A 26,566-nucleotide genomic window follows, 5' to 3' on the forward strand; every position below is an offset into this window, starting at 1 on the left:
AACTTATAGAGCAGGTAAAACTAATAGGTGTCGCGCTGAAAACTAGTGAATTATCAAGTTTTACAACAATGTGACAGGTCAAAATGGGATCTCACGTTCGAAGAGGCTGAGCTCAAGTTTATGGAAATTTTAAGAAGACCAAATCAAATGAAACGGAATATTTTGCTCTTTCAAGCCAAAATGGAGACAAAATCAGCTTATAAGTACACTAAATGGCAACTTGTATCCTTCCAGCAAGACCTTTAATTGCACCAAAATATTTGAGATGCTATTACTCGCTATCCCTTGTTTAGTATAGAGCACAAGAGGCCGAGATTCCATTTCAGGTGGCCCCTTTCTGAGACAGCTCTTTCATGTATAAAGGGTAGATCACCTTGGCTGTCAGACAAGGCATTGTACTCGAAATTGGAACTGAAGTTGCAAATTTAATACAATTCAGTAGTCATCTATGCACCAGTGCAAGACATAAAGCTGAAGTCCTAAATCAGGGGACCATTATCTATGTGATCTTTGCCTCCGATCTTCTTCATCCCGTCCATCACGGTGGAGGCGAGATTGTTTCTCCATTTCCCTGCTTTCTCTTTTTTCTGTATGATAAGATTCAGATTCATATCTTTTTTGTCCTCTTTCATCTCTCCTATCATCATATTCCTTTGAGATCACATCATCATGCCTCCTAGATTTTCTCTCAATAGCTTCCCCCGAGTCTTGTACATCATCATACCTCCTAGATCTTCTCTCCACATGTGACCTATCCAGATCATCTTCTTTGTAATTACTTCCCTTTTCCTTCCGCTCTGACCTGTGCTGCTCGATATCTCTCTTATAGTGATCTCTTGCAGTTGAATCTCTCTTATAATGATCTCTTGCAGTCGAATCTCTCTGCTCAAGCCTTTCTATGTCACTAATTTTTGCTTTAGAATTTCTTGGATCTGTATCAGAGACTTTGACCTCTTCCTTGTAGTCAGGCCGAGGAGGCCGACCCCATTGGCCAGATCTTCCATCCTTCTTAGAATTTTCAGCTTTGTCATGGGCCCATCTCGAACTTCGATCTTCCTCAGCACCCCAACCTGTGTTTGCAGCTCTCTAAAGGCAAAAAAGAAAATGAATTTTAGTACCCTAATTATATAAAAGATGTCTTAGAAGTTTAGAAAGCTGAAAACTCCAACAAATGGAGAAAGAGGGTCAAGAGATCACAGAATATTGTGAGAAAAGAAAAAATCTGCTTTCCAGTTTCACTTTTACAGGAAATTCGTATGATCACCTTAGTTTAAAAGTAAAGCTTCAAGAGAATAATCAGCAGACAGTTTTGAAAAACAAAGGTGCTGCTTCTCCAAAAGAAAGCTTTTAAAATTGTGCTATGCAAGGAAACTAGCAGCAGTTAAGGCCTAAGATCATAAGAAAGATAACCCAATTTCGTAATGAGGTAACGAGAAAAACTCCTAACAATGGAACAAAAGACTGTTAAATTTTGATCTCCCTTAGTTTTCATTCCACTTCATTGACTGCTACTCACTACTCACACCCTTGGGTGCAGAAGGACAACTAAATCTCATTTCAACATTCTACAGCTTTGCTCAAGATATTACTCAAAACTAGGACTATTGAGTTTCACTACCTTTCAGACTGAAGTTCTACGAAATGAGAATGTTACCACCTAAATGCAATGATATGTAGAATTACACAATCTAAAGCAATATTCGATCATCTCCTCCCAGTACACTGGGATTACACCGGGTATGTTGTTGTTTTCTCCAATACACATGTCAAAGTCAAAATTGTCAGAGGAGTGTGTGTGTGTGTGTGTGTTTTCTAAACTGACAGAGGAGTGTGTTCTCCATCCCTAACATATTCACTAATACACTTGAAGAAGCCATTGCAACTATTACCTCCCGGTAAAGCATATGGCTAGACACCGCCGTTGAACTCAACTTGCACAAACTAATATACACAGACTGAACCCAAGCAACATTCATTATACAAATTCAGAAGTGACTACACTTCCCAAACTACTATCACAACGCAAATTATAATAATAATAACAACATTACATAGAAGATGGCATATAAAGAAACAAGACAATATACAAGAACAAAAGGAATGACTAAGAGCAAACCTTCTCATCATGAGAGAACTTGCACGCAGCACCACGATTGCATTCACCCCTCTGGAAAGAGCGGCAGACCCCTCGCTCCTCCCTCTTTTTCCTCTCTGTCTCTTCATCCTCTTCTTCTTTCTTTTTATAGTTGGTAACATGATCGACTCTGATTATTCTACCCAGGATCTGAGCACCATTTAAGTTATCTGCAAGTTGAATAACAAAAAAGTGAGTTATCTAGCCAAAATATGTTGAACTAAGTGACCTTATCTAAAATCTTATCAGTTAAAGAAAGGACAAATCAAGCACTAGAAATTATTTTTGAGGTTGAATCTAAAAGAATAAAAGAAAGAGAGAGATAGAGACATACCCACAGCAAGATTTGTACTCCTTTGATCCTCGTAAGCAACAAAAGCAAAGCCCTTTGACTTGCCCGTACCTTTATCTCTAACAAGATTGACATCAACAACTTCCCCATACCTAATTAACATCAAAGAATCTATAAGACGCTTCTATTGGATGAAAACAAACAAAGTGGGCAAGGCATGAGAAATGCTCAAAGTGTAAGATGACTTACTGGGCGAAAACAGCGAGGAGATCACCTTCAGTGAGGTCAAAAGGAATTCCACCAACAAATACATAAGCTGAATCTTTGTATCTAGCATGCCAGGATGCCTGATCGGAGATCCCTAAAGATGCTTCTTTTGCATTAATATTCTGAATGCGCTTCACTAGCGTCAACGGATTCATTGCAGTATTCCAATTCCTCAAAACCTAGGTAGCCATTTAGTAAAGGAATAACTAGTTTATTTTGGAGATATCAAGCATTATCTACTTAAATCCAAGAAGATGCATCGTTAGAAGAGATAAACATGAACTGAGACGGTTTTTTTTTTCAATTTCAATCAATCAAACAAAAGGCATGGAGCAAGGTAAGTATGAATAGAAAACCTAGGGTTTTGAACTTAATAAGAAAATCTGAGCTCCGGTTACCATGGTCGGAGAAGACGATACCTGTTATCCGGCGTGATTTCGTATTTGGCCGAAACAGAAGATGAAGCAGCAGAAGGTTTCCTTCTTGTTAATCCCAGAGAGTTCTGCAGATGCTGTGTAGTTCTGCCGAGAAAAAAAGAACGAAAGGGAAAAAGTAACTATTTTAACATTTTTAAGGTCTCTGATTTTAACTGAGATAACTCCGTTGATTATTTTTATTAATCTCAGATTAATTTGAATATGCGCTGAAATTGTTACTAGTTGTCATAAAAAATACAAATAATTTACTAAATATTATTTACATAGAAGAGGTATTATATATATATAAATGGCTTCTTATGTATATTTAATATATTTGAATTTTAGTTGAAACTTTTAAATACTTTTTGAGAATTTCTTCTTACATAAAAAAAATATAAAATAAAATAATTATATTATGCCTTTCTATAAATGTATAGATGTATAATTTCGTTCCATAAGAAAAAAATATGAAAAAAGATTACATGTAATATCTTCTTTAGATGAAAGAACATTCTTATAATGAGTAATGTTTTAATCGTGGAACTTCTACTTACCAATTAACTTTAATGTAGAATAATAATTTTTATAACATGAAAAAAATATAATTAGTGTTCTTGTTCTTAAAAAGTCAAGTCAATTAATTATTGTTATTATAATTTTAAAACATTATGAGCATGTAAGCCAAAATGAACTCAAACAAAAATGACCCAAAATGTCCTCTTCTCATATTTATTCTATATTTAAGTTATTTATCCCGATACAATATATATTTGACTAAATATACATACATCATCTTCTTATTTTAAATATTAGAGAAAAATCTAGCACTAATTTATAATACTAATTATAAGTAAAAGAAATTATAAATTTACAACAATAAGAAGTTCGTACGAGAATTAAACTTAAAAGCCATCATAGAGATACACAAGAAAGAAAGAATGAATGAAATAATACAATACATATATCATTGCGACTTTAATCATTAAAATAAAAAATAGAAGGAAAAACAAAATCAATACATATTGTCTAATATCTTGTCATATCCACTTCATAAGCCTATCAATATTCAAGAGTTTTCTTCTTCTTTTTCAAGTCAAACAAAAGCAAAGAGACATCACTCTTGTTGATATCTACTCCACAAATCTATCACTATTCAAATGCTTTATTCGTATAAAAAATAAATTTAAGAGTCATCGTAGAGATATATATAAAAAAAGAGAAAAAAAAAGTAAAAAGGAATAGTACAATACACATATCATTAAAAATAGAAGGAAAAGAAATCAATACATAACTATCTTCTTCTTCTTCTTCTTCTTCAAGCCAAATAAAAGCATGAATATAATTCTATAGTAAAAATGAAGGATATCATTGGATAAAATCTCATGAAACAAAAAATATAAATTTATATAGAAATAATAGAGGAATATCATAAGGTATCTTAACTTTCATATTTAATATTTTAGGGTTATGAATATGAAAAGTTGTAAATTATGAGAGTTCTAACTATTTGCATATTATGTCTAATAAAGAAGATATATTATGGTGGGAGAGGGTTATGAATATGAAGAGTTGAAAATTATGAGAGTTATGAATATATGCACATTATATCTAATAAAGAAGATATATCATAGTGAGAGATGAAAAATTGAGTAATTGAATATAAAGACTTTATGAGTTATTAAAATAAAATAGATAATTAAATGAAGAAAACTGGTAAAAAAAAAATGAGGAAAAAGATAAATATAAATGGAGGTCATAAAGAGGTGTCACACCACCTTGTCTATGTTCCTCCTTTATATAAATATATAAATTTGAAAAGGTTATTTTTATTTTAAATTACTCATAGATTTTTTTAAAAAAAATTCAATGTATATCAGGGTATAACAATTCTAATTTTCAATTTAAAATAAAAACAAATAATATTGTTATTTTCATGGCCAAATGCCCGTGTTTGGTTATGGAGGAAAATATTTTTCAATTTTCTCATATTTGATTAGTCAAAAATATTCTGTAAGAAAGCAAATTCCTTTTAAATGAGAAAACTGACTTTCGTTGTTTGCATAAGTGACATTCCAAGTTAATTGTCTCTTTCCTACCCACCCAATTCTTCCAACCTTCACCCCTTGACGATCCCCCTCATCCCAACTCTCATTCTCATCCTGCCTCTATAGTATTTTGCTAGATAACTTATAAATATTGTTGAGATAATATTTTATTGCTTATTTATCAAACACTTAAAAAATAAGTAAGAACCTACTTATTTTTCAAGAAAACATTTTCATTGGTAAATCGAAACACACCAGATCAACCCTTGATGGGCTTTCAGGAAATATTTGAACCCAATGAGACGGGACCAGTGCACAAGATCATCCAGAACTAGGTCCATTAGTGAGACAGAACCAGCCCACAAGATCATTCAGCTTTAACAAAGCAGGGTCCATTGTCTTTTAATAATACGTTAAATACTGACTCTACTCTTCATGCTACGTCGAGTTAATCAATAGTTAGAAATATTTTTTTAAAAAAACATAGGTGTTTTAAAGTAAAAGCAAGTACATCTTAAGAGTCGTTTAATATGTATTTGCTACAATATCTCACATATATTTATACTTTGAGTGTTTTTTTAGTACTCTCATTCCACCCCTACTAATTACAACAAAGGGAAAGAAATATACTACTACAGTATACAAAGGCATTAATAAAGAAGAAATAAGTGGTTGACTTGCTGTGTAATACTCTCTCTATTCCTAATTACTTGTCCACTTTTAAATTGACATATTCCCTTCATTCCATATTAAGTTAATTTTTAAGGTATTTCACGGCCTTTAAGAAAAGTAGATTAAGACCTAAATTGAACCTAGTTTTCCATTTTTACCCTTATTAATTATTGTCAAATTTATGATTAAAATAACTAAATATTAATTAATCACTAATTCCAATACTAACTAATGAAGGGTAAAATTGGAAACTCTAAAAGTAGTCTTGAAAACTGAACAATTAAGTTAATTTGAAAAATGAAAAGTGCCTAAAAAATTAACTTAATATGGAATGGAGGGAGCCTATTAAGAAAAAAAATGACTGACATTGTGAATTTACTATTTTACCTCTATTAATTATAAAGTGGATGAAGTAAAAATTTAATAATTTCAAAAAATTCTACCTTTTCCAAATTACTAAGTAATTGAGAGTATAATAGATAAAAAAAAATTCTCATTTCTTGATTTGTCTGGACAAGTAAAAAAAGGAAAATTGGACAATAAATTAGGACAGAGGGAGTATGTAATATTTGCAAAGCTATCGCATTTAATTCGGGGGAACTTTCGCAAATAGCCAAGATAATAAACTTAATTATGCTTCATAGCTCTAGTTTGCATATTTATGGATTGTAGCTACAATTTAAGCTGCATCGTTTATATAATTCACGGACTTGTATAATTTACGGGTACATTTGTATAATTCAATTATTTTTGTGTAAACTCGAAATAACGAATTTATACACTTACAAACATTAGAATTGTAAAAAGTTATATAAATTTTATTATACCAATTCTGAATTATACAAAACAAAAAAACGAAGCCGCATAATTATAGTTAAATAGGCCGCGAATTGTAATTAAGATAAATTATAGTTATGTTAACTAATTAAATAGTATATATTTGTTTATAAAAAAAAATACACTAGAAAGGGAATGTAGGACATGATCTTCATATCCACCATTAATGCCTCAAGTACTTTTTCCACTTCCACCCGTCCCTTCATTAATAGTCACACCACCCAAATTAATGTAAAACTAACACAAAAATTATTACTGCCAGAAAATCTAACATGCAATGAATCTTGTCAATGTCAAATTCACGTGGACCAGTATTATTAATATTGAATATAAATTATGTGTATAACATTTTGTAAAATTTCAATAAATAGCTAATTATATGAATCGATAACTTTAAAAATATAACGAGTTGAAGGCAAAATAATCTTAATTGTTAAACTCATATAGTTTAAATTTTGAATTCACCTATGTCATGACGTAGTCCGTGACTTAATTAAATTTAAACATAGATGTGTGTATCACGTTGCCATTTTACGAATCAATTCGCTGCTAGCTGTTAAATGATTTTACCAATAGTACGCGATCTCACAAAGACAAAAGTAAATCCACTAAATTATGGTGGGGTTTCCATTTTTGTTCCTTTCTAGGTTGATGTTCCCAACTAACTTTCACTGTTTGTAATCATAGATATACATGGAAATAAATTAAGAAAAAAATAAATCTACTCACTGCATCATGAAAAAAATACTAAATTTTGAACCAAATATTTCAAATATATAATTAGTTCTACAGACTACAGGTCCAATCAATCAAACAAACTTAAATCCTACATTAGTCTCTAATGATATAATTATAAATACTTCGTATGAATTCAACATAATATAATTAGTTGTAGCTGTATAAACAGACAAGAATCTCGAATAATGGCAATAGAAATGTCTAAGTTTCTTGGTGATCGATCAATTTTTTTCCATGATGCTAATTAATTGAGGTGGTCCTGAAACTAGTACATCTACTAATTATTACTACAGCATGAAATATTATTAGGTACAATTTTACTTATTTTAAAAAATTAAATATTCCAGTTTGTTTTTCTAATAGGGTCATCCAGTTAATAATCATTGTATTAAAAAAAATTGTTGAGGAAAAATAACTTATTGAGATAATAACTTATTGAGTATTATTTAACCCCAACGAGAAATAATCCAGAAATATTCTTACATAATTAAAAAAAAAATCAATTTTGATTTCTACCAAGGAATATCATAGTCATTCTAGTAGCTAGCTAGGTTTAATTTTCCCCATTTTCTAGTCTAGAAAGAGGAACTTTTACTACTAGTTTAATAATCCACAACTAATTTAGAATAATGATGTGACATATGCATTATTAAAGCATGGTTAGAACAGTAAACAATACTCCTCCTCCCTAATTACTTGTTCACTTTTTCTTTTTTAGTTGTTCCTAATTACTTGTTTATTTTGACAAATCAAGAAAAAACATTTTTTATTTATTTATTATACTCTCAATTAATTACTTTGAAAAATGTAGTTATTCTTGAAAATCGTAAGTTTTTAATTCATCTACTTCATAATCAATAGGGGCAAAATAGTAAACTCACTATGTCAATCATTATTTTCTTAATAGATGTGTCAATTTAAAAGTAGACAAATAATTAGGGACCGAATGAATAATTAAGATTGACCAAAATGTCTACGTCAATTGCCAATTTTTATCAACCAGCGTGTATCGATATTGCTATGATTACTACACATTAACATGTCAAAAGTTCAGAGGAAAGACTTAAAATAGTCCCTCATCTTTGGGTTAAGGCTCAAAGTCATCTTTGAGTTTTCACATGGAGCACTAATAGTCCCTCATGTTTGTAATATTGGTGCACTTTTGGTCCTCTTTAAAAATTTTGCCTATTTTTTAAAATTATTTTGTCCACAATTTTATGTAAGTAATGACCAATTGTCTTTTTATATATTTAGTAGAAATAATAATTCTATGTGAGAGAAGGTGATAAAAAGAACACATTGTTCTGTTCAGTAGAAATATTACTGCAACTAAACTAAGATCATCTTAACATATGATGTTAGAAGAAAAGAAAAAAATGTGTACTATTGCACGTGAAATTATTGCGATGAACCTCTCGACTTTACCTGCAATACAATTTCTACTAAACAAAACAAGATTTTTTTCTTCTCACATTCTCTCATATGGAGTTATTATTTCTACTAAATATATAAAATGACGATTGAACATATCATACATAAGTTATGGATAAAATCAATGTTAAAAAATACGCAACATTTTGGAGAAGGACCAAAAGTGCACCAATATTGCAAACATGAAAGATTATTACTGCTCTATGTTAAAACTCAAGGATGACTTTGAGCCTTAACTAAGGCTGGCAAGGGGACGGGGACGGGGACTGGGGGACGGGACGAAGGGGGACGGGACGGGACGGGGGACGGATCTGGGGGGATTTTGGGGGGACCGGGATTGGGGGGACAAAAATAAGTCCCATCCCGTCCCACTATATATACGGGATGGGACGGGTTTTGGGGGGACGGGACGGGACGGGACGGGGGATTTTTTATTTTTTATATACTTATTTATTTGTATTGAAATTATATGTTATTGAATAACATTTTTAGTTTATTTGATTTTTTTTCAATAACATTTTTAGCTAATAAATAATGCTTAAGTTTTCAAATTTCAAAATTCAAATTTCAATTTCAAACTTCAAATTTCAAACTTCAAATTTCAAATTTCAAATTTCAAATTCAACTTTCAAATTTCAAACTTCAATTTTCAATTTTCAATTTTGAAATTACAAATTTGAGAAGTTCAAATTTGTCTTTTAAATATTTTAAAGTAATTTAAACTTGAAATTTTGATTTTGAAGAAAAGGCCCCAAAAAAGGACGTTATGTGCAATACTTTGAATTTTCCTTTTTTTTTTTTTTTTTAATAATCTAGGTGTTAGTTGATGTATTAAAGTTCCATTTTTTAACATTTGTTCCTTATTATAAAATTTTGTAATAGCTAGTTCTCTTTTTATTATGTTCAACTATTTTCAAACAAATTAGTATATATGTATGAATATATTAAAATTAAAATGCAAGACAATAGTTATATAAAAAAGACTTAATAAAGCCTTCAAATTTATTCAATAAAATCTAATTGCAACTTAGAACTTAGAAGTTACAATTTACAAATATTAGTGGAGTAACTAATCTACGCAGCCACCTTCTAGGAAGGGTTCTGTTTCAATAAGTTCTCATATGTAAAACTAATATTTGTTACAAATATTAGATGAGTAACTAATTTACGCAGCCACCTTCTAGGAAGGGTTCTGTTTCAATTAGTTCTCTGATGTAATCTAATATTTGTATTTTCCTTTAAAATTCAATTCTAATTGTCGCATCATATCGACGGTAACATCCTCCGGTGTTGGCAAACTTGCTAGAAACTCTTGTGACTCTAATTCATCATCACTAGATCCAAGTACCGCATTAATCCAAGCTTCTTGTTTGGAACTTAACTTTGGCAAATTATCATTTCTCCTTTCGGCGTTGACCCAATCTCTAAATAAAACTGATATTTCCAAACTGTCTTCCGCCAATGAATGTCTATGATCGCCAAGTTGAAACCTTGCCGCACTAAAAGCAGCCTCTGATGCAACTGATGAAGCTTGAATAGCTAGAACATCACGAACCATTTTGCTTAAAATTGGAAATGCAACGCTCCGCCTCCTCCACCATGCTAATAAATCTTCATTGCCATCTTCGTCTTCCACTGTTTCTAAAGATTGATTAAAATATTCTTCAAAATCATCACGGTTAGTAGAATTAAGACCAAGAAAATCTCGCATATAACTTGAAATTCGAGCTTTACTCTGAGGATTAGAAGTTTGACCAACTTCTTGAATATTTCCTGTAGTTCTATATTTTTCATACAAAATTTTTGCTTCTACTTTTATGCTACACTTACACATTTGACTAGTTGGATTTATTTCCGGTGAAATTTCTAAGGTATTATAAAAAGTGTCAACAAGTCCCTGCACACCTTGTAATTCATAGTCAGGATGAAGTAAAGTAGCAGTTAAAAAAATTTGAGGAATAAGAAAAAAATATTTTTAAAATTTTTCAATCATACCTTCAATTGCAACTCTAAATTTTTCAATATTTTTGTATTTAGAAAATTGAATTGAAATAGCACAAATATTTATTAATACTGATGAAATAGTAGGATAATAAATTCCAGAAAACATGGTTGTTGCATCATAAAAAAGTCTTAAAAATTCTAATAGTTCATTACTTTCTTCCCAATCTTCTTCACAAATTCTGTCTAATGGGTCAGCATTATGAGCATTAAACACCATTTGTATGGGTCCTCTATATTCGTAAGCAACTGAAAGCATTTCGTAAAAAGAATTCCACCTTGTTTTAATATGTCTTGGAATTTTTCTTGGTGGCAAATCACATAGTACACAACGCTCATTAAATTCCCTAATTCTAGCAGGTCTATTAGCATAAAAAATCCAGGCAACAGCATATTCAATTTTCATACAACCACATTCAAATAATGAAATACCATCTTGTACAACTAAATTTAATACATGTGCAACACATCTAACATGAAAAGAATTATCATCAATTGGACATAATCTAATTTTTAACATACTAGCAGCGTTTACATTATTAGATGCATTATCTAATGCGACAGACAATACTTTATCTATAAGCATGTAATAATCTATAACACTCAAAATATTTGAAGCTAAATATGCACCAGTTTTTTTCTCTACACATTCTTTATAACTTAAGATTTTTTTTTGTAAATTCCAGTTATGATCAATCCAATGTGCTGTAACAGTTAAATAATCACGTCCATTAACACTACGACCCATGTCCGAAGTTATAGACACTCTACAATCTAATATGCTAAACACACAACGAAGATATTGACAATGTTTACCTTGATATACAAAAACATCAGATTTAACAGTATTTCTTGAAAAACCTCTATAATTAGGATTATAAGTTTGTTGAATATATTCAATAAAACCGGGATGTGAAGGAAAACTATAAGGTAAACCACAAACAGAAACCATTTTAGCTAAATTTTCACGATCTCTTTCCTTATTATATTTACGTTGTGTTAGTGGACCACCGGGGTTAGAAGGATCTAATGTTCCTTGAACCATGTTAGAAGCCCCTACCGATTCATTAACATTAATATCAAAATCATTAACTGGAATTCCTTTTTTTCTATTGGATAATGATTTAGCTTCTTTATATTGAATCGGCACACAAGATAACAAATGTCTATTTAAGCCCCCCGTCCCACCTTGACCTCCACCTTGTTTATGTTTAAAAGGTTGCTTACATTTATTACAAATAACAATAGAATTTTCCTTATCTAAAGTCATAAATTGCCACACAACAGAAGTTTTAGGGCGTTGATACTTCACCTTCTCCCTTGTAGGAGGTATAAGGGGTGGGCGTCCATAATTTTGCTCCGTTGAATTTGTAGTTTCATTTGGAACATTTGTCACCGGACTAGTAGGTGTATCTTCTAATTCATCTTCTCCCGAACCAACTTCTACTTCTTCACCTGAATTTTCATCAAGATAAGGATTATCACCATAAATTTGTTGTAAAAGTTCATGATCGAGTTGAGCATTTGAATCAATATCATAAGAAGTATTATCAACATAAGTAGAATCATTTGTATTAAATCTAACTCTAGAAGTACCACCACATTTACTCTTATTTTTTTCCTTACTACTTTTTTTAGTAAAATTAAATAATCTACTAATGGCACTTGGTTCCTTCTCTTTTCCTTTACCGGTATCTTTTTTGTTAGAACTCATATTTAATTATATGTAAAGTATAATATAAAAATAATAATAACACAAAAATTAATGACGAAAAATAAAATATAAATATTATGAAACGAATGTACCAAACGTCTGCGTTAATAGCAGACGTTATAACCGATTCTTGAAGCTTGTAGTTTGTTGTAACTTGTAACTTGTAATTTGGAACTCCAATATTTGATAGCAAATATAATATGAAAACTTAGATATATATATATTATGATATATAATATGAAAACTTAGAATTGAAATATATGTATTATGATATAATATGAGACTTAAATGAAATAAAATATTGAGATTTGAGACTTAAGATTGAGAGTTGAGAGTTGAGAGTTGAGACTTGAAAGAATATAAAAAATAGATGAGAGAATATATAATTTTGTAAGAAATAATAAGGGATAGAGGGGTATTTATAATATTAAAAGTGGGTTAAAGTGTATTTATAATAACTTGAGGGTTTAAAGTAAATTATTAAAAGTAGGGGTGGTAGGGGGTGTTGGTTGGGGGAAAAAACTGCCAAAATATCCGTTGGGGGGGCCCACTAGCCGTTGCCCAACGGATAGAATTTTTTTTTTTAAAAAAATAAAAATAAAAAATTGTTAGGGGATCCCGCGAACCGGCCGGTTCATCCGGGCCGGGACCGGGCCGGGTCGACCGGGACCAATGGATGAACCGGACCGGTACCGGTCCCCTATCCCGAAAATCCCCCATCCCCCTTCTTCAAACGGGACCGGGTCCGGCGGGCCGGTTCTCGGACCGATCGCGGGCCGGGGCGGGCCGACCCGGTCCCCCTGCCACCCCTAGCCTTAACCCAAAGATGAGAGACTATTTTGAGTCTTTCCTCCAAAAGTTTATAATGAGATCAATCTCATTGGTAAAATATTATTTGGATTTGCATTGAAATGTTTCATATTGAGATGTAAAATATTAATCTTTCTGTCCACTATTATTTGTCAGGTATACCAAAAATAACAGTCCAAATTTAATTGTCAATTTAAACAAGGCAAAAGTACTCATTACCATCTTGAATTTGAAGCTTTTTATATGGTGTACATCTAAACTAAATTCCATTTTAATTACCCCCCGAACTTGTTTATTCCTCCGTCGCGTACACTTTTTTCGTTCACCTGCTCCTATTGTGACTACACGTGTGCGACAACTGACAAAAGTGGTGATGTGGATTTCCACCTGGATAAATAATAGCCACCTAGATAAATTAATATTGCAAAAAATAAATTTCTTAAATTTAAAATTCATTGTTTAAAAGTTATTTTTGAATAAGGGCTGATTTCGCGGAACTCCTTCTGGATTTGGATTTTTCTAGATGTGAAGTTGATCGATTAAATTTCAAATTTGTCTGAAATTCTTACCAAGTAAGTGTTAATCTTTGTTTCCTTTACTTTTCATTTACATTTTCCCCTATTTTTCGTTTAAAATATGCCAAATATTAAAATTCATCATTTAAAAGTTATTTTTGAATAAGGGCTGATTTCGCGGAACTCCTTGAATTTCAAATTTGTCGGAAATTCTTACCAAATAAGTGTTAATCTTTGTTTCCTTTACTTTTCATTTACATTTTGCCATATTTTTCTTTTAAAATATGCCAAATATTAAAGAAAAATGGAGATTTTACGTTTTTTTTTACCGTTGTAGCTTTGTGATGTGGCAAAAAATCACTTCCTCACGCGCCTAGTAGAGAGTGTTGTCAATTTCTACGCCAAGTGGACAAAAAAGGTGTACGCGACGGAGGAATAAACAAGCTCGGGAGTAATTAAAACGGAATTTAGTTTAGGTGTACACCATATAAAAAACTTTAAGTTCAGGAGGGTAATGAGTACTTTTGCCTTTAAACAATCAAGAAACAATTAGTCACTTTTTTCTAATTCTGCCCTTAATAATTACATAACTACTAGTTTAAAAAAATAGTCATTTTAAAGTTACAAGACTACTTTAATGTGAAAAAGTTATTTTTACAGTTTTCAAAAAGTACAAGCCATTTTAATAATGATTGATAGTAAAGTTATATTAGTCAAATTGCACATTATATTAAATTTTTCTTAAGAATTATACATGATATATTAAATATGATTCTATGCTCAGAACTTAAACACAAGACCTCTAATTAAAAATACAAAAGTATTTATCAACTGATTCGTGAACTAATGTCTTGTAAACTTGAGGATGAAACCTCTGAAGTTTGAACTTATCAAATTACAACTACAAATCGTTACTGCACCTCGATTATCTTAACCAAAAGATTAATTAATCTATTATCTATTGTATAATCATATGAAAACCACAATTGGACTTGATGTAATGTTTAACAATACATAAAAAGGATCACAAAATGATAATGCTATCAAATCGTACTATGGAAATAAAAAAGACAAAAATGGAAAGGGTTTTTTTTTTTAAAAATGTCATTACAGTCAATGAGTCAATAATAAGGATTTAGGAGTAATATATACGTGATAACATTATCTTCTTTTGCTGCTCATAAATATATTGTTCTATATTAGGCATAAATAAAATCAGAAAAAAAGTTTATTTTATTATTCAGGTCAACTAAAATATTTTTTGAAAAAAGTTCAATTAAGCAGCTACTAATACTTTTCTCGTGTTAGAACTTTCTCTTGAACTCACCAACAAGAATTGTGGTGGAATGATAAGTGTTAAAGAGTGACAAAAGTCGCACATCGGGGGTTAATGAGATGGGTGGATTCCTTATAAGGCTTGGGCAATCCTCCTCCATTTGAGCTAGCTTTTGGGGTGTGAGTTAGGCCTAAGACCTAATTTAACAATAAGTACTTCTTCATTCTTAGTTAGAGGTTTCGGGTTCAAATCTCCTTTGATATGAAATCACCTTTGTTAGTGAGACTTTGCGCGAATCCAAATTTACCAGAATACCGAACACTATAGACAACAGGAAAAAAAAATTTCTTTACAACTTCAGTCCCAAGTTTCCATTTAAAGTAAACTAAAAAAAAAAACTCTTAAAAGATAATTACATGCTTAATTATACAGCAAATTAAGTTTAAATTGATGTTCACATCAGATTAACAAAATAATAGTATATAAAAAATCTGGACACTTTAGACTAAATAACGTCAAAAGCTAAGTACCCCACATGTTAAAAGACTAAAGTTATTGAATAATAATATAATTAGGCTAAAATGAAGAATCTTTCTCTATAGATACGCACCTAACTACAAAGTCATGGAATTAAATTCTACATATTTTGTCTTAATCATCACATTACAATTCTTTTTTATTCATAGTAGCAAAAAAAAAAAAAGGACATAGATTAAAAGATTGTACGAATTAAATATTATGATGATTTAAAAAAAGACTTGTAAATAGTAAATTAGTTAGACTTCATTATTTAATTAAGAAAATCAATTATTGTCCATTGTACTCCACTTTTAGTTAATTTTATAACCCCCTCTTCTTTTTTTTTCATTTCAAAATATTTATTATTTTAAAATTTTAACATAAAATTAATTTTTAATAATAGTTGCTCTAATAAATTACAAACACCAAGATACAAATAAGGAAAAAATATTCATCTTAATTAATATTTTTTAAAAGAAAGAACTAATAAAAATACGATAAATATTTTAAGATAAATATGAGCACTTACAAATTACAATAGTAACGATCTACATAATACCGATAATATATGAGTTTGTGTTTTCTTCGATCATAATCATGTTTAGCCATTACACCCTACATTTATTTAGTTACCTGGTTCATCTTAACTTTTGGTGCATTCCTATTTATTTTTTATATTTTATTAAATTAATTTGATAAATGAAAATTTGATTGCTATTATTTTATGTAGTTATTTAAGACCTAAGTATTATATAAGAAATTTATTTTAAGAAAGCTCTCCTAATTTGTTAAAATGGCAAGCAAGAGTAGTAGTTTTTTTTTGTAATATTGGAGCCAAATAAAATGTAAAGAAGGCAGCACTTAAAAATTATAATAAAGGAAAAGAAATCTTAATCCAAAACTTTGAAAATTTAGCTAGTGTTTAACCATAAATTTAAAAAGTATTTTTGAAAATTTATTTTTAAATATACGTTTGACCATAAAATTTGATCAGATTTCATAATATGAGCAAAATTTTACCTATAAGGGTCAGTTTTAAAATTTAAGGAGTTGATTGGTGTGAGGTATAATATATAATAAGTCAAAAATAAAGTATAAGATTATTTTATATCATATTTGGTTAAAATTATTAGATAGTTATTAAATTATTTATCTTATTATTTTTATTATAATAATAGAATAACATATCTCGAAATAATTTGTTCCCGGAGTTTAACTTTTAACAACTCATTCTTTAAAGTTTCAATTTCAAAATTCTGGGCCAAACGGAACTGTATATGACAAAAAATACAGGGAATAGAAGTTCCGACTCTCACTCAAAACTACCTGATAAATTAAAACTAAAAGCTGACATTGTCTGCTCGTATATATAATAACTATAGAATAGTAATAAAATATAGTAATTCTCAACATGTTAGAGTATTGCAGCATTGTCCAAGAGGCTCTGTTGACTTAGACTTTTCTTCTTGGCTACCAATCTTCCAGCTCTCCATTTTGGAAAAGAGAAAACAAAAAGGCACAATATTTACCAAGTCTAATAGCAGTCTCTATGAATTCCCTTAACGGATTCAAAGGGGTATGCTTCCCCTTTCATATATTTCCAAAGAAATAAAGAAAAAATTTAATCTTTCTGTTTCTGGGGTCTTTCCCTTTTTTCATATTTTCTTGAATTCTTGATTTTTGAAAAAAAAAGAAGTGAAAAAGACAGAGTCTTTAAATCTTTGTTCATTTTTTCTGTTTCTGGGGGTCTTTCTTTTTTTCTTGATTCTTGACAAAAGAAGAAGTGAAAAAGCCAGAGTCTTTAAATCTTTGGTTTTTTTTGGGAATGTCTAAAGTTGACCAAGTGAAGTACTGTTGTTGAGAATTTGGTAACTGTAGTTAGTTGCATTTTTTTTAGATGGTGAAGAAAAAGAGAGCAAGTTCTTTGGATGTGAGGGAAGTTATGGGTTTCTTGAATCAGTTGATTGCTGATAAGCCATTTCTTCCAGTTGTAATTCCTGTGTTTTTAGTTGTTTGGGGCATAGAAAAGTGGATTTTCTCTCTGACCAATTGGGTTCCTCTTGTTGTGGCTGTCTGGGCTGTTTTTCAGGTAACATTTATTCTTGATTGGTTTTGGATGAGAATTTCTTCAACTATATCTTCATCTTTAACAGGTTCTTGGATCTATAGGGAATGAAATAGTATATTTTTATTTGTTCCTGCTGACATATTGCTTGATCTTTTGTGTTAATTTTTCTTCTGATTTGATCTGTGGTTTTGTACTTTTCATGTCTTCATAGACAAGCTAGTGTTTCTCTTGTTTATTTATAAAATCAATGAGTTAGATGATCACTATTTGCTGTGAAATTTATCAAATATGTCTTTAAGCATCCTGACATGCTTTATTTAAGCCAAAGTCTTTCGAAAACAACCTCTCTATTTTTAGAGGCAATGACAAGGTCTGCTTACACTCTAGCCTCCCCAAACTACACTTGTGGGATTACACTGATTATGTTGTTTTCTTTAAACATAGTCTTCAATGTGAAAAAAAATGGTCTTTAGTGTTGGTATTTGATAGCTTTTATTAGTTAATGTTTATCAAGCCAGGTATAGTCTAGTCTCCCTTTCTTTCCCAGATTTTGTGTCCTATTATATTTGAATCGAGACAAAAGGTATACAATAAGTGTCTAATAAAACACCAATCTTTCTATTTGCAGTATGGAAGTTACCAACGCAAAATTCTTGCAGAAGACTTGAATAATAAATGGAAGCAAGTGTTGCTGGAGACATCCGTAATTTCTTTGCCTTTCTCCTTGCGACTTTTTTTCTTTGTCCACTGTTTCCTGAACGAGTTAGGTAATAATTTACTCTCATTTTGCTCTTTTTTTTTGGCCTTTGACGATGATGTACAGCCAACAACACCTTTGGAGCAGTGTGAGTGGCTGAATAAGCTATTAATTGAAGTTTGGCCTAATTATATTAGCCCGAGGCTTTCTTTGAGGTTCTCTTCTATTGTCGAGGTAAATTACTTTGTTCTCAACAAGCAGAAGAATCTTACGTGATAGTCAATGTTGATGGAACAAGCAGATAGGATAAATAGTAGGTGTTTAGTGAGTAGGATATGTGTTAAATTCCTGGCTCTCTAGAAGGTTCAATCTGGTCATTCATCAGTTAGGTTGATCTTCACCCAGCTACTGTTTGTCAATGGATCTTGATGTATCATTAATACCAGAAACTTAAGTGACAGTCTTTCATTCTTACAAATACCTGATAACCACAAACTTCTCCTCTCTCTTTTGTTTTGTTTCTTTGCTATTTTACTCTATCCTGTTAAATATTTTACTCAGATAATCTGCGTCAGATTGATCATATTTTACAATCTTGATCCACATACAAGTTTTTTGCCTAGTGTATATGAATTAGTAGTATTAAGAGAGAGTTACATTGTGATCCTAGGTTTAAACGCTGAATCCTGATATCTGAGAATGTATCAATTGGCTATGGAGGTTCTGACTAGCCTAATGGAAGTTTTAGTTAAGAGTCCAACTGTCCAAGCATCTATTATATGGACAAGCTAATCCTAGACCCTTAAACCTTGTTCAAAGTTAAAGGCACCCTAACCCACTTTGTGAAGCAAAGGCCACCTTAAACCTCTGAAAATAGTTACAAAGCTCTTTTAAGTCATGTTTGATCGGAACTTTCAAAAGGAATTCCATCATTTTAGATGCTTGTAACTGGACATTAGAAGAAACCGAGTTTCTGACTTGCAGTCCCTTGGGGCACATAGAAGCTTTAACTTTTTTCTTTCCTGAAGTAACAAGATTGATCCACCAACTAGCTCGTGATTGAGGCATCTGCATGATGTGTATAGTTGATTGATTCAACATGATTGATGTGTGTATGATGCATAACTTATACTGATGCATTCTTTGCTTTAATCTTTTTCTTTTGATAACCGAAAAATGCTTTTGGTGTATTAATCTTATGTTTATGTTTCGAAGGATTGGAAAATAATGTATATGTGATGCTTTATAATGACAATGCTTTTCTTTTGACACAGATTCAGCTGTTTTATTATCTAACTATTTTCCTTTTTTTTCCTTCTTCTTTTAATTGTTATGACACAGAGACGCATGAAACAACGAAGATCAAAGTTGATTGTGAGTTTTCTTGTCCACCCCATTCATATGATGATTGGTGCTAGAAGTACTAAATGTTGCCTAAATTACAAAAAACTGATTGCAGACTTGATCATGATTGTAGGAAAAGATTGAATTACAAGAATTTTCACTTGGTTCTAAGCCTCCAGTTTTAGGGCTTCGTGGAGTACGGTGGTCAACTTCCAATGATCAGGTTTGGTTCTTTTTACGTACCTTGGAGTTACTTTGATTTAGAAACTAATGGTTTTTTAAAAAAAAGTTATTACTTAGCTTCATGGCTAAACAGACAAGGGATACATGTAAAGGTTGTGTGTAATCATAACCCCTGTCCCAGCACGTATCTTTACCAGCTATAATGTATTAATTTGTAGTTTGATAGTCTTGATCTAAGGTATTATTAATTTATCAGTTTCAAATTTGAAAACTTCTTTCAGATGAGACAATTGTTACAAGAGTTTTTTTAGAATTGTTCTATTAGTAATATAGTTATTTGAAGTATAACAAGGTATCGTTATCTGATTAAGTAATTAATCGGAGTATTATATTCTATTTGATCAATTCTTTTGGCACTTTTAATTCCTTAAAAAAAGTCTAAACTGTCATTATGAGAGTGACTATTGTATTTTTTAAATTCTCATGGTCCAATTTCCAGTAATCTCAATCTTTTAATATGAAATAAAAACCAAAAATATTTACATATCATCTTTTGAGATGTCAAATTTTGAGGGACCTAAAGCAAGGACCTCACTTGCTTGGTATAATACCCGGTTCAGTAACTCTGCCCGCCAAAGTTTAGACAGTTCTAAAATTAATCAAATAGTTTTTTGAACTCTGCTGAATTCATAAACTTGTCTGCATGATTCTTATTTCAGTTTCATTAACCGGCTAGACGATATCCTGGGTGCTTGTCCAAGTTCTTGTTTTGAGCTTTTAGTTTATAAACCTTTGTTTTCATTTATAAACTTGTCTTTTCTTTCCTTTTTCTCCCTTTCTATTAGTAATACATGTCTGTATTTTAACTATTGCTTTCGTGGACAGCGAATTGCACATCTTGGTTTTGACTGGGACACTACTGATATAAGTATCATGTTGCTTGCCAAGTTGGGAAAGCCATTAATGGGGACTGCTCGGATAGTCATTAACAGTATCCACATCAAGGGTGATGTATGTACAATTTTACCTTTTCAGCCTCTTGGAAAACATAAAAGTAGCTAGAAGAATGATTCATTGTACAAACATGTCATTAGTTATTTTTGCTAGTATTTATGTTTCACATAAGCCAGCAACTATGCAATCCTCAATTTAAATTGAAGTGGGCAGCTTTGTTCAAACAGCTCGGCTGCAGAAGAATTTACTTAAGATAGTTAACTTAAGTCCTTGAGATGATAACTAACTGGTACTTGACTCTCATGACTTTTGGCTGCAACTGCATAGCCATCTGCTCAGGGTCAAATTTCTGTTTTGTTGTTTCCTTGACTACTAGAATTACTACTGTAAATGACAGTTCCTTTATTTAACTTTTACAGCTCCGCTTAGTGCCAGTTTTAGATGGAAGAGCATTTTTATACTCATTTGTGGCTTCCCCGGATGTTAGGATAGGTGTTGCGTTTGGAAGTGGTGGAAGCCAATCTCTTCCAGCAACTGAGCTGCCAGGGGTTTCTGCATGGCTGGTATGCAACTGAATTTACTACATTATGACATCTTCCTTCCCAAACTGCTCTTTGGCAGTAAATTTTCTGATCTTAACTTCACACATCCTGTTACCATTAGTAAGGTTTTGTGCTTCTATGTTATTGACCTTCTCTCTGGCCTCAGTTTACAGAAGCATTCTGGTACATTATTAACAAGTTTATTATTTTGTTTATTTTCTTACACAGGTTAAACTTGTTAATGACTCCTTAGCTAAGAGGATGGTTGAACCTCGCCGTAATTGTTTTTCTTTGCCCGCGGTGAATTTATTCAAAAGGGCTGTTGCTGGTGTACTCTCTGTCACCGTGATGTCTGCCAGCAAATTGTCAAGGAGTAACCTGAGGACTAGTCCTTCCAGGAAACAACACAGCTCATCAACAGATGGTTATGTGGAGAATTCTAATGATTACAAGGATTTGCGGACATTTGTTGAGGTTGAACTTGAAGAATTAACCAGGAGAACAGAGGTCCAACCAGGATCCTGCCCTAGATGGGACTCAAAGTTCAATATGACTTTACATGAGGATGCAGGAACAATTAAGTTCAATTTATTTGAATGCACTCCCGGCAGTGTGAAGTATGACTTTCTGACAAGCTGTGAAGTAAAGGTGAATATGTGTAGATTAATATGATTACCCATGCTCTATATATTAAAGCTCTGTCACATGGACTTCTTTATGGGTATGTATCTCACACGAGTTTGTTTTCAAGTATCCTATATACGTGTGGTGGATTTTTGCTAATTTTTAGTGTATACCACATGCTCAGCACACTCGCCTGGCACGGGTACATCGGGGAAAATGGACTGTGTGATGTAGTACTAATCGTTTCTGGTTGACTTGAATGTCATAACATGATGCATAAATCTTGTTAAAGATCAGTGACATCTTTTTCTTTTTTCAATCTTTAAACAGAAACTATTAACTATGGATTAACATCTTAGAAAGGGGTGAACCTTAATGCAGTAATTTTTCAGTTCACTCAGTTTACAGGCTTAAACATTTACTAGTTATCTAACAGTTTGTAGTGACATGTGGCTTTATGAAACAGATGAAATATGTTGCAGACGATTCAACAATATTTTGGGCGACTGGAGCAGACTCCACTGCTATAGCCAGGCGTGCGGAGTTTTGTGGTAAAGAAATTGAAATGACGGTGCCATTTGAGGGGATTAATTCAGGGGAGGTAGGAGTTTAATTTTAAACTATTGTCCATATAAAGTTGCAACCCCTATAATTACTATACTTTGGCTTCATTTGAACTTGCATATCGTTTAGTTGATAAAGATGATGCAGAAAACATAATACAGAACAGTATTATTTACATTTTTATCATCACAAGTATGATGTCGTTCAATTTCCACCCATTCGTCGTATCATAGATTGCTTTTGATCATCAGAGGTAGGACTCCTGTAGTAAAATATGGGTAGATTTATCCTGTATACAATACAAGGGAGCTTGAGCAAATTTGTAATAGATCCTGTATTTTATGCTGTGTAAAGTTTCCCTTTTTCCATATACTCTCACCCCCTATATGTAGCCTTTTTGCATGTCATTCAAACCAATTAAAAGATAGTCCTTACCTTGTTTTTTCCCTCTTTCCAGCTTTGATTACGTCCCTACTAACTGTTTTTCTTCGACCAATAACAATCTGTAGGTTAATATGTACCACATAATTAGTGTTTTGTCCTGCTTCTGCTGAACATTTTATTTTTCACGTGTGAGACTACCTTAGAAGGATATGCTCCACCGGAAGTAGAAGGATTGAAATGAAAAACAAAGTAATATTTGTTCTTGTGTTTTTATCTGGTGTAACTATGAAGTTATACTGCTAATTTCTTTGTTTAAATTATTGTTTCAGTTGACGGTGAAACTCGTTTTAAAGGAATGGCAATTTGCTGATGGTTCACATAGCTCAAATGGTTTGCCTATGAGATCTCAGCCTTCACTCAACGGCACATCAAGTTTCCTACCTAGAACAGGAAGAAAAATATATGTGACAATAGTTGAAGGAAAAGATCTTCCATCAAAAGATAAATATGGAAAGCTTGGTTCTGGCTGTTACGTGAAATTCCAGTATGGGAAGGTATATCTCCTCTTTTGTCCTCACAGAACTCGTCACTTGAAATATCACATCCAAAACTAAATTCCCATATATGCTCTTCCTTGCTGCCTTTTCTGAATTGGTTTAGAAATGGAATACTTAAAGCTGTTTCATATTAACTTTATTTCAATAATACAATGCAAGGGAGCTTGATCGAAATTATAGTGAACCTTGAACTTTTTTCTTAGGCTCTCAAAAGATCGAAAACTGTTCCACATACATCAGATGCTATCTGGAATCAGAAGTTTGAGTTCGATGAAATTGCTGGTGGTGAATATCTGAAGATAAAATGCTTCATCGAGGAGATGTTTGCAGATGAGAACATTGGTAGTGCACGAGTAAACTTAGAAGGACTTATAGAAGGCTCCCCAAGGGATGTGTGGATTCCTCTTGAAAAAGTGAATTCTGGAGAATTGCGGCTCCAGGTTGAAGCAGTCAGAGTTGAGGACTTTGAAGGACCCAAGGTATTATCTATTCATTTAGTAATTTAATGAGGAAATGATGAGAAAAGAGGAATTTCAGATAAACATTACAGAAATTAATATTATCCGAAAGTAAGCGCTGTGTGCTAGAGAAAGGAAAACCATAACACCTACATGCTCATGTTCTCGATTTTGATTCCACTTCCATTCTACTTTTGGTTTTTAGGGTTCAACTTCCAATGGTTGGGTTGAACTTGCTCTCATTGAGGCTAAAGACCTTGTTGGTGCGGATCTTCGAGGAACCAGTGATCCTTATGTGAGGGTACAATATGGGAACTTGAAGAGAAGAACTAAGGTAAGAGTTTTAGAAAGGAATTAATTTCAGACTACTGATACCATTTCATATATGTGCTAAATTAGCAGTCTCATGCTGAAGTCTAGTATCTGCTGAAGGTTTCTTGTCTCATGTTAAGCTATTGTTGCCAACAATCTGTAGAATGTTCTCCTCCAACTCCAAATTGTAATGAACGGTTAATCAAACTTCTGTTTTTTTTTTTAAACCATCACCAGCAAAATACTTTTATATATGCGTTACTTAGGCCAAAGGTTCATTGGAAACAACCTCTCTACCTTCACAAGGTAGGGGTAAGGCTGCGTACATACTACCTCCCCAGACCCCACTTATGGGACTACATCGGGTATGTTGTTGTTATCACTGCAAAATACTCCAGCTGCAATGAAAATTGGAGAGTGGAAATGGCTTACATACTGTCTATATTGAAAAATATGAATGTTTAACTAGAATTTCTATCTGTCCTGTATTCTTCGCAGGTTATGTATAAAACAGTGAATCCAAAATGGCACCAGACGCTAGAATTTCCTGATGACGGGAGTCCCCTGGAGTTGCATGTTAAGGACCACAACCATTTGCTGCCAACATCAAGCATAGGTGATTGTGTTGTTGAGTACCAGAGGTTGCCTCCAAATCAAATGTTCGATAAGTGGATACCTCTTCAAAATGTAAAAAAGGGAGAGATCCATATTCAAGTCACGCGTAAAGTTCCAGATCTAGAAAAGAAATCAAGCTTAGATTCTGAGTCTTCAGTAACCAAAGCACGCCGCCAAATTTCTAACCAGGTAAGAGTAGGTCTTTATGTCGTTACATTTTGTAGATTACTTGACACTGTGTGTTTGTTATGATGGAAAATGTTATCCACCAAAAGAGGAGAAGTGGAATCCCTTGCTTTTGAGTGGAGATGATCTTTTCATCACAATTATATCTTTAACTTCATATTGTTTTTTTGACAAACACTTCAATATCAAAACATCAATGTTTGAAACTCAAATACTTCATCAAACAAAAATTTTCCACTCTCCAACCAAATGCTGGAAGATATATATATTACCTTTGATCAACTGTACCTGCCATCTTGATGATTGATTCTATCAGATGAAGCAAATTATGATCAAGTTCCAGTCTTTAATTGAAGACGATGATCTGGAAGGACTTTCAGCATCGTTGCACGAAATGGAAAGCCTACATGACACACAGGAAGAGTTTATGGTCCAGCTTGAGACTGAACAAACACTTTTGCTCAGCAAGATAAATGAGCTTGGACAGGAAATCATTAATTCATCACCTCCCTATGCTTTGAGTAGAAGACCTACTTTACCCTGAAAAAACTATAACCCCATTGTTATCCTTTCTGTTAATATACTTTATATGATTATTACACTAGATAGGTCATAGGCCCATATTGATCTTGTTGAATTTTTCAAGATGTATAATTGATTTTTCTGTATGTATATTAACTTGGAAGAAAAATACATTCACACCTTCAAAATGAAGCCATTGGCTAAAAGAAAGGGCTGTCCGGTGGACTAAGCATCATTCATGCAGGGGTTTGGAAGGATTGCTCTCCTAAGGGGTGTGATGTAGGCAGTCTACCCTGATGCACATATTAGTGGCTGATTTCATGGCTTGAACCAGTGATGTGTAACTTTTTGTAATTGTAATGAAGAAGCATAAAAGTCAGCTTCCTCTGCTGGTTGATAAAAACGTTACGTTTGTATATACAATGACTAAGAATCACACATTTCTCTTCCAATGTATATTTCAGTGTTTTTTCTATTCCACACATATTTTCTTTTTTTTCAAATGTATCTTTTTGGTTTAATCATCGGGTGTCAGTAATTCACTGGTCCGACTAATCAAGATCAGAGTCCATCTAAGGGGGACTCATTGCCTACTAGTAGTTTTTCCGCTTGAAATCTCTAGTTAAGGATAAAGAATTTTATTCATCCCATCGTGTTTAGTTCTTCGAAAAAACAGTCTACAGATACATATTTGAGTGAGGTGCATGAATAACTATTTTGGGTTGCTATTTAAGTTTTAATCAGGGTTTGAAAGTTATTTTAAAGCTTATATTGCGCTATTATAAGGCTCAAGCATGAGGTTTCAACTTTGAACTAAAATATTGAAATTAAGGACTTATTGTTCTGAAATGAGCTTCAGGGTACTGGCTAAAACTTAAACAATGGT

At 32.3% G+C, this 26,566-nt stretch overlaps 2 protein-coding genes across 2 annotated transcripts; one reads left to right on the forward strand and one right to left on the reverse strand.

The window, feature by feature from the left end:
* Nucleotides 1-30: 30 nt before the first annotated feature.
* On the reverse strand, nt 31-3,207 carry LOC125832708 (zinc finger CCCH domain-containing protein 25). The gene is made up of 5 exons (XM_049511921.1): nt 3,113-3,207; nt 2,676-2,872; nt 2,469-2,578; nt 2,117-2,304; nt 31-1,086 (listed from the first exon to the last, which is right to left on the reverse strand). The coding sequence occupies exons 2-5, from the start codon at nt 2,846-2,848 to the stop codon at nt 496-498; spliced, it is 1,062 nt and encodes a 353-aa protein (XP_049367878.1). The 5' UTR covers nt 2,849-2,872; nt 3,113-3,207; the 3' UTR covers nt 31-495.
* Nucleotides 3,208-17,047: 13,840 nt separating this feature from the next.
* On the forward strand, nt 17,048-25,860 carry LOC125832705 (uncharacterized). Its single transcript, XM_049511918.1, has 15 exons — nt 17,048-17,246; nt 17,568-17,759; nt 18,367-18,441; nt 18,562-18,669; nt 19,777-19,809; nt 19,913-20,002; nt 20,848-20,973; nt 21,336-21,479; nt 21,687-22,106; nt 22,549-22,683; nt 23,360-23,584; nt 23,791-24,066; nt 24,251-24,379; nt 24,856-25,161; nt 25,475-25,860. The coding sequence occupies exons 1-15, from the start codon at nt 17,220-17,222 to the stop codon at nt 25,700-25,702; spliced, it is 2,514 nt and encodes an 837-aa protein (XP_049367875.1). The 5' UTR covers nt 17,048-17,219; the 3' UTR covers nt 25,703-25,860.
* Nucleotides 25,861-26,566: the final 706 nt, after the last annotated feature.

Source organism: Solanum verrucosum, unplaced genomic scaffold (genome assembly GCF_900185275.1).
Source record: "Solanum verrucosum unplaced genomic scaffold, falcon-dt-bn FXZP01000009.1, whole genome shotgun sequence".
NCBI classification, from domain to species: domain Eukaryota; kingdom Viridiplantae; phylum Streptophyta; class Magnoliopsida; order Solanales; family Solanaceae; genus Solanum; species Solanum verrucosum.

Bases quoted from the DNA above. Each gene is read 5' to 3' on its own strand.
- LOC125832708 (XM_049511921.1), bottom strand. From the start codon at position 2,848: ATGAATCCGTTGACGCTAGTGAAGCGCATTCAGAATATTAATGCAAAA. The intron at 2,305-2,468 runs GTATGTCTCTAT...TTCAACTTGCAG, and splicing joins GAGTACAAATCTTGCTGTGG to ATAACTTAAATGGTGCTCAG. The intron at 1,087-2,116 runs GTTTGCTCTTAG...TTTTGCCTTTAG, and splicing joins AGTTCTCTCATGATGAGAAG to AGAGCTGCAAACACAGGTTG.
- LOC125832705 (XM_049511918.1), top strand. From the start codon at position 17,220: ATGAATTCCCTTAACGGATTCAAAGGG. The intron at 18,670-19,776 runs GTAAATTACTTT...GTTATGACACAG, and splicing joins GGTTCTCTTCTATTGTCGAG to AGACGCATGAAACAACGAAG. The intron at 25,162-25,474 runs GTAAGAGTAGGT...TGATTCTATCAG, and splicing joins GCCGCCAAATTTCTAACCAG to ATGAAGCAAATTATGATCAA.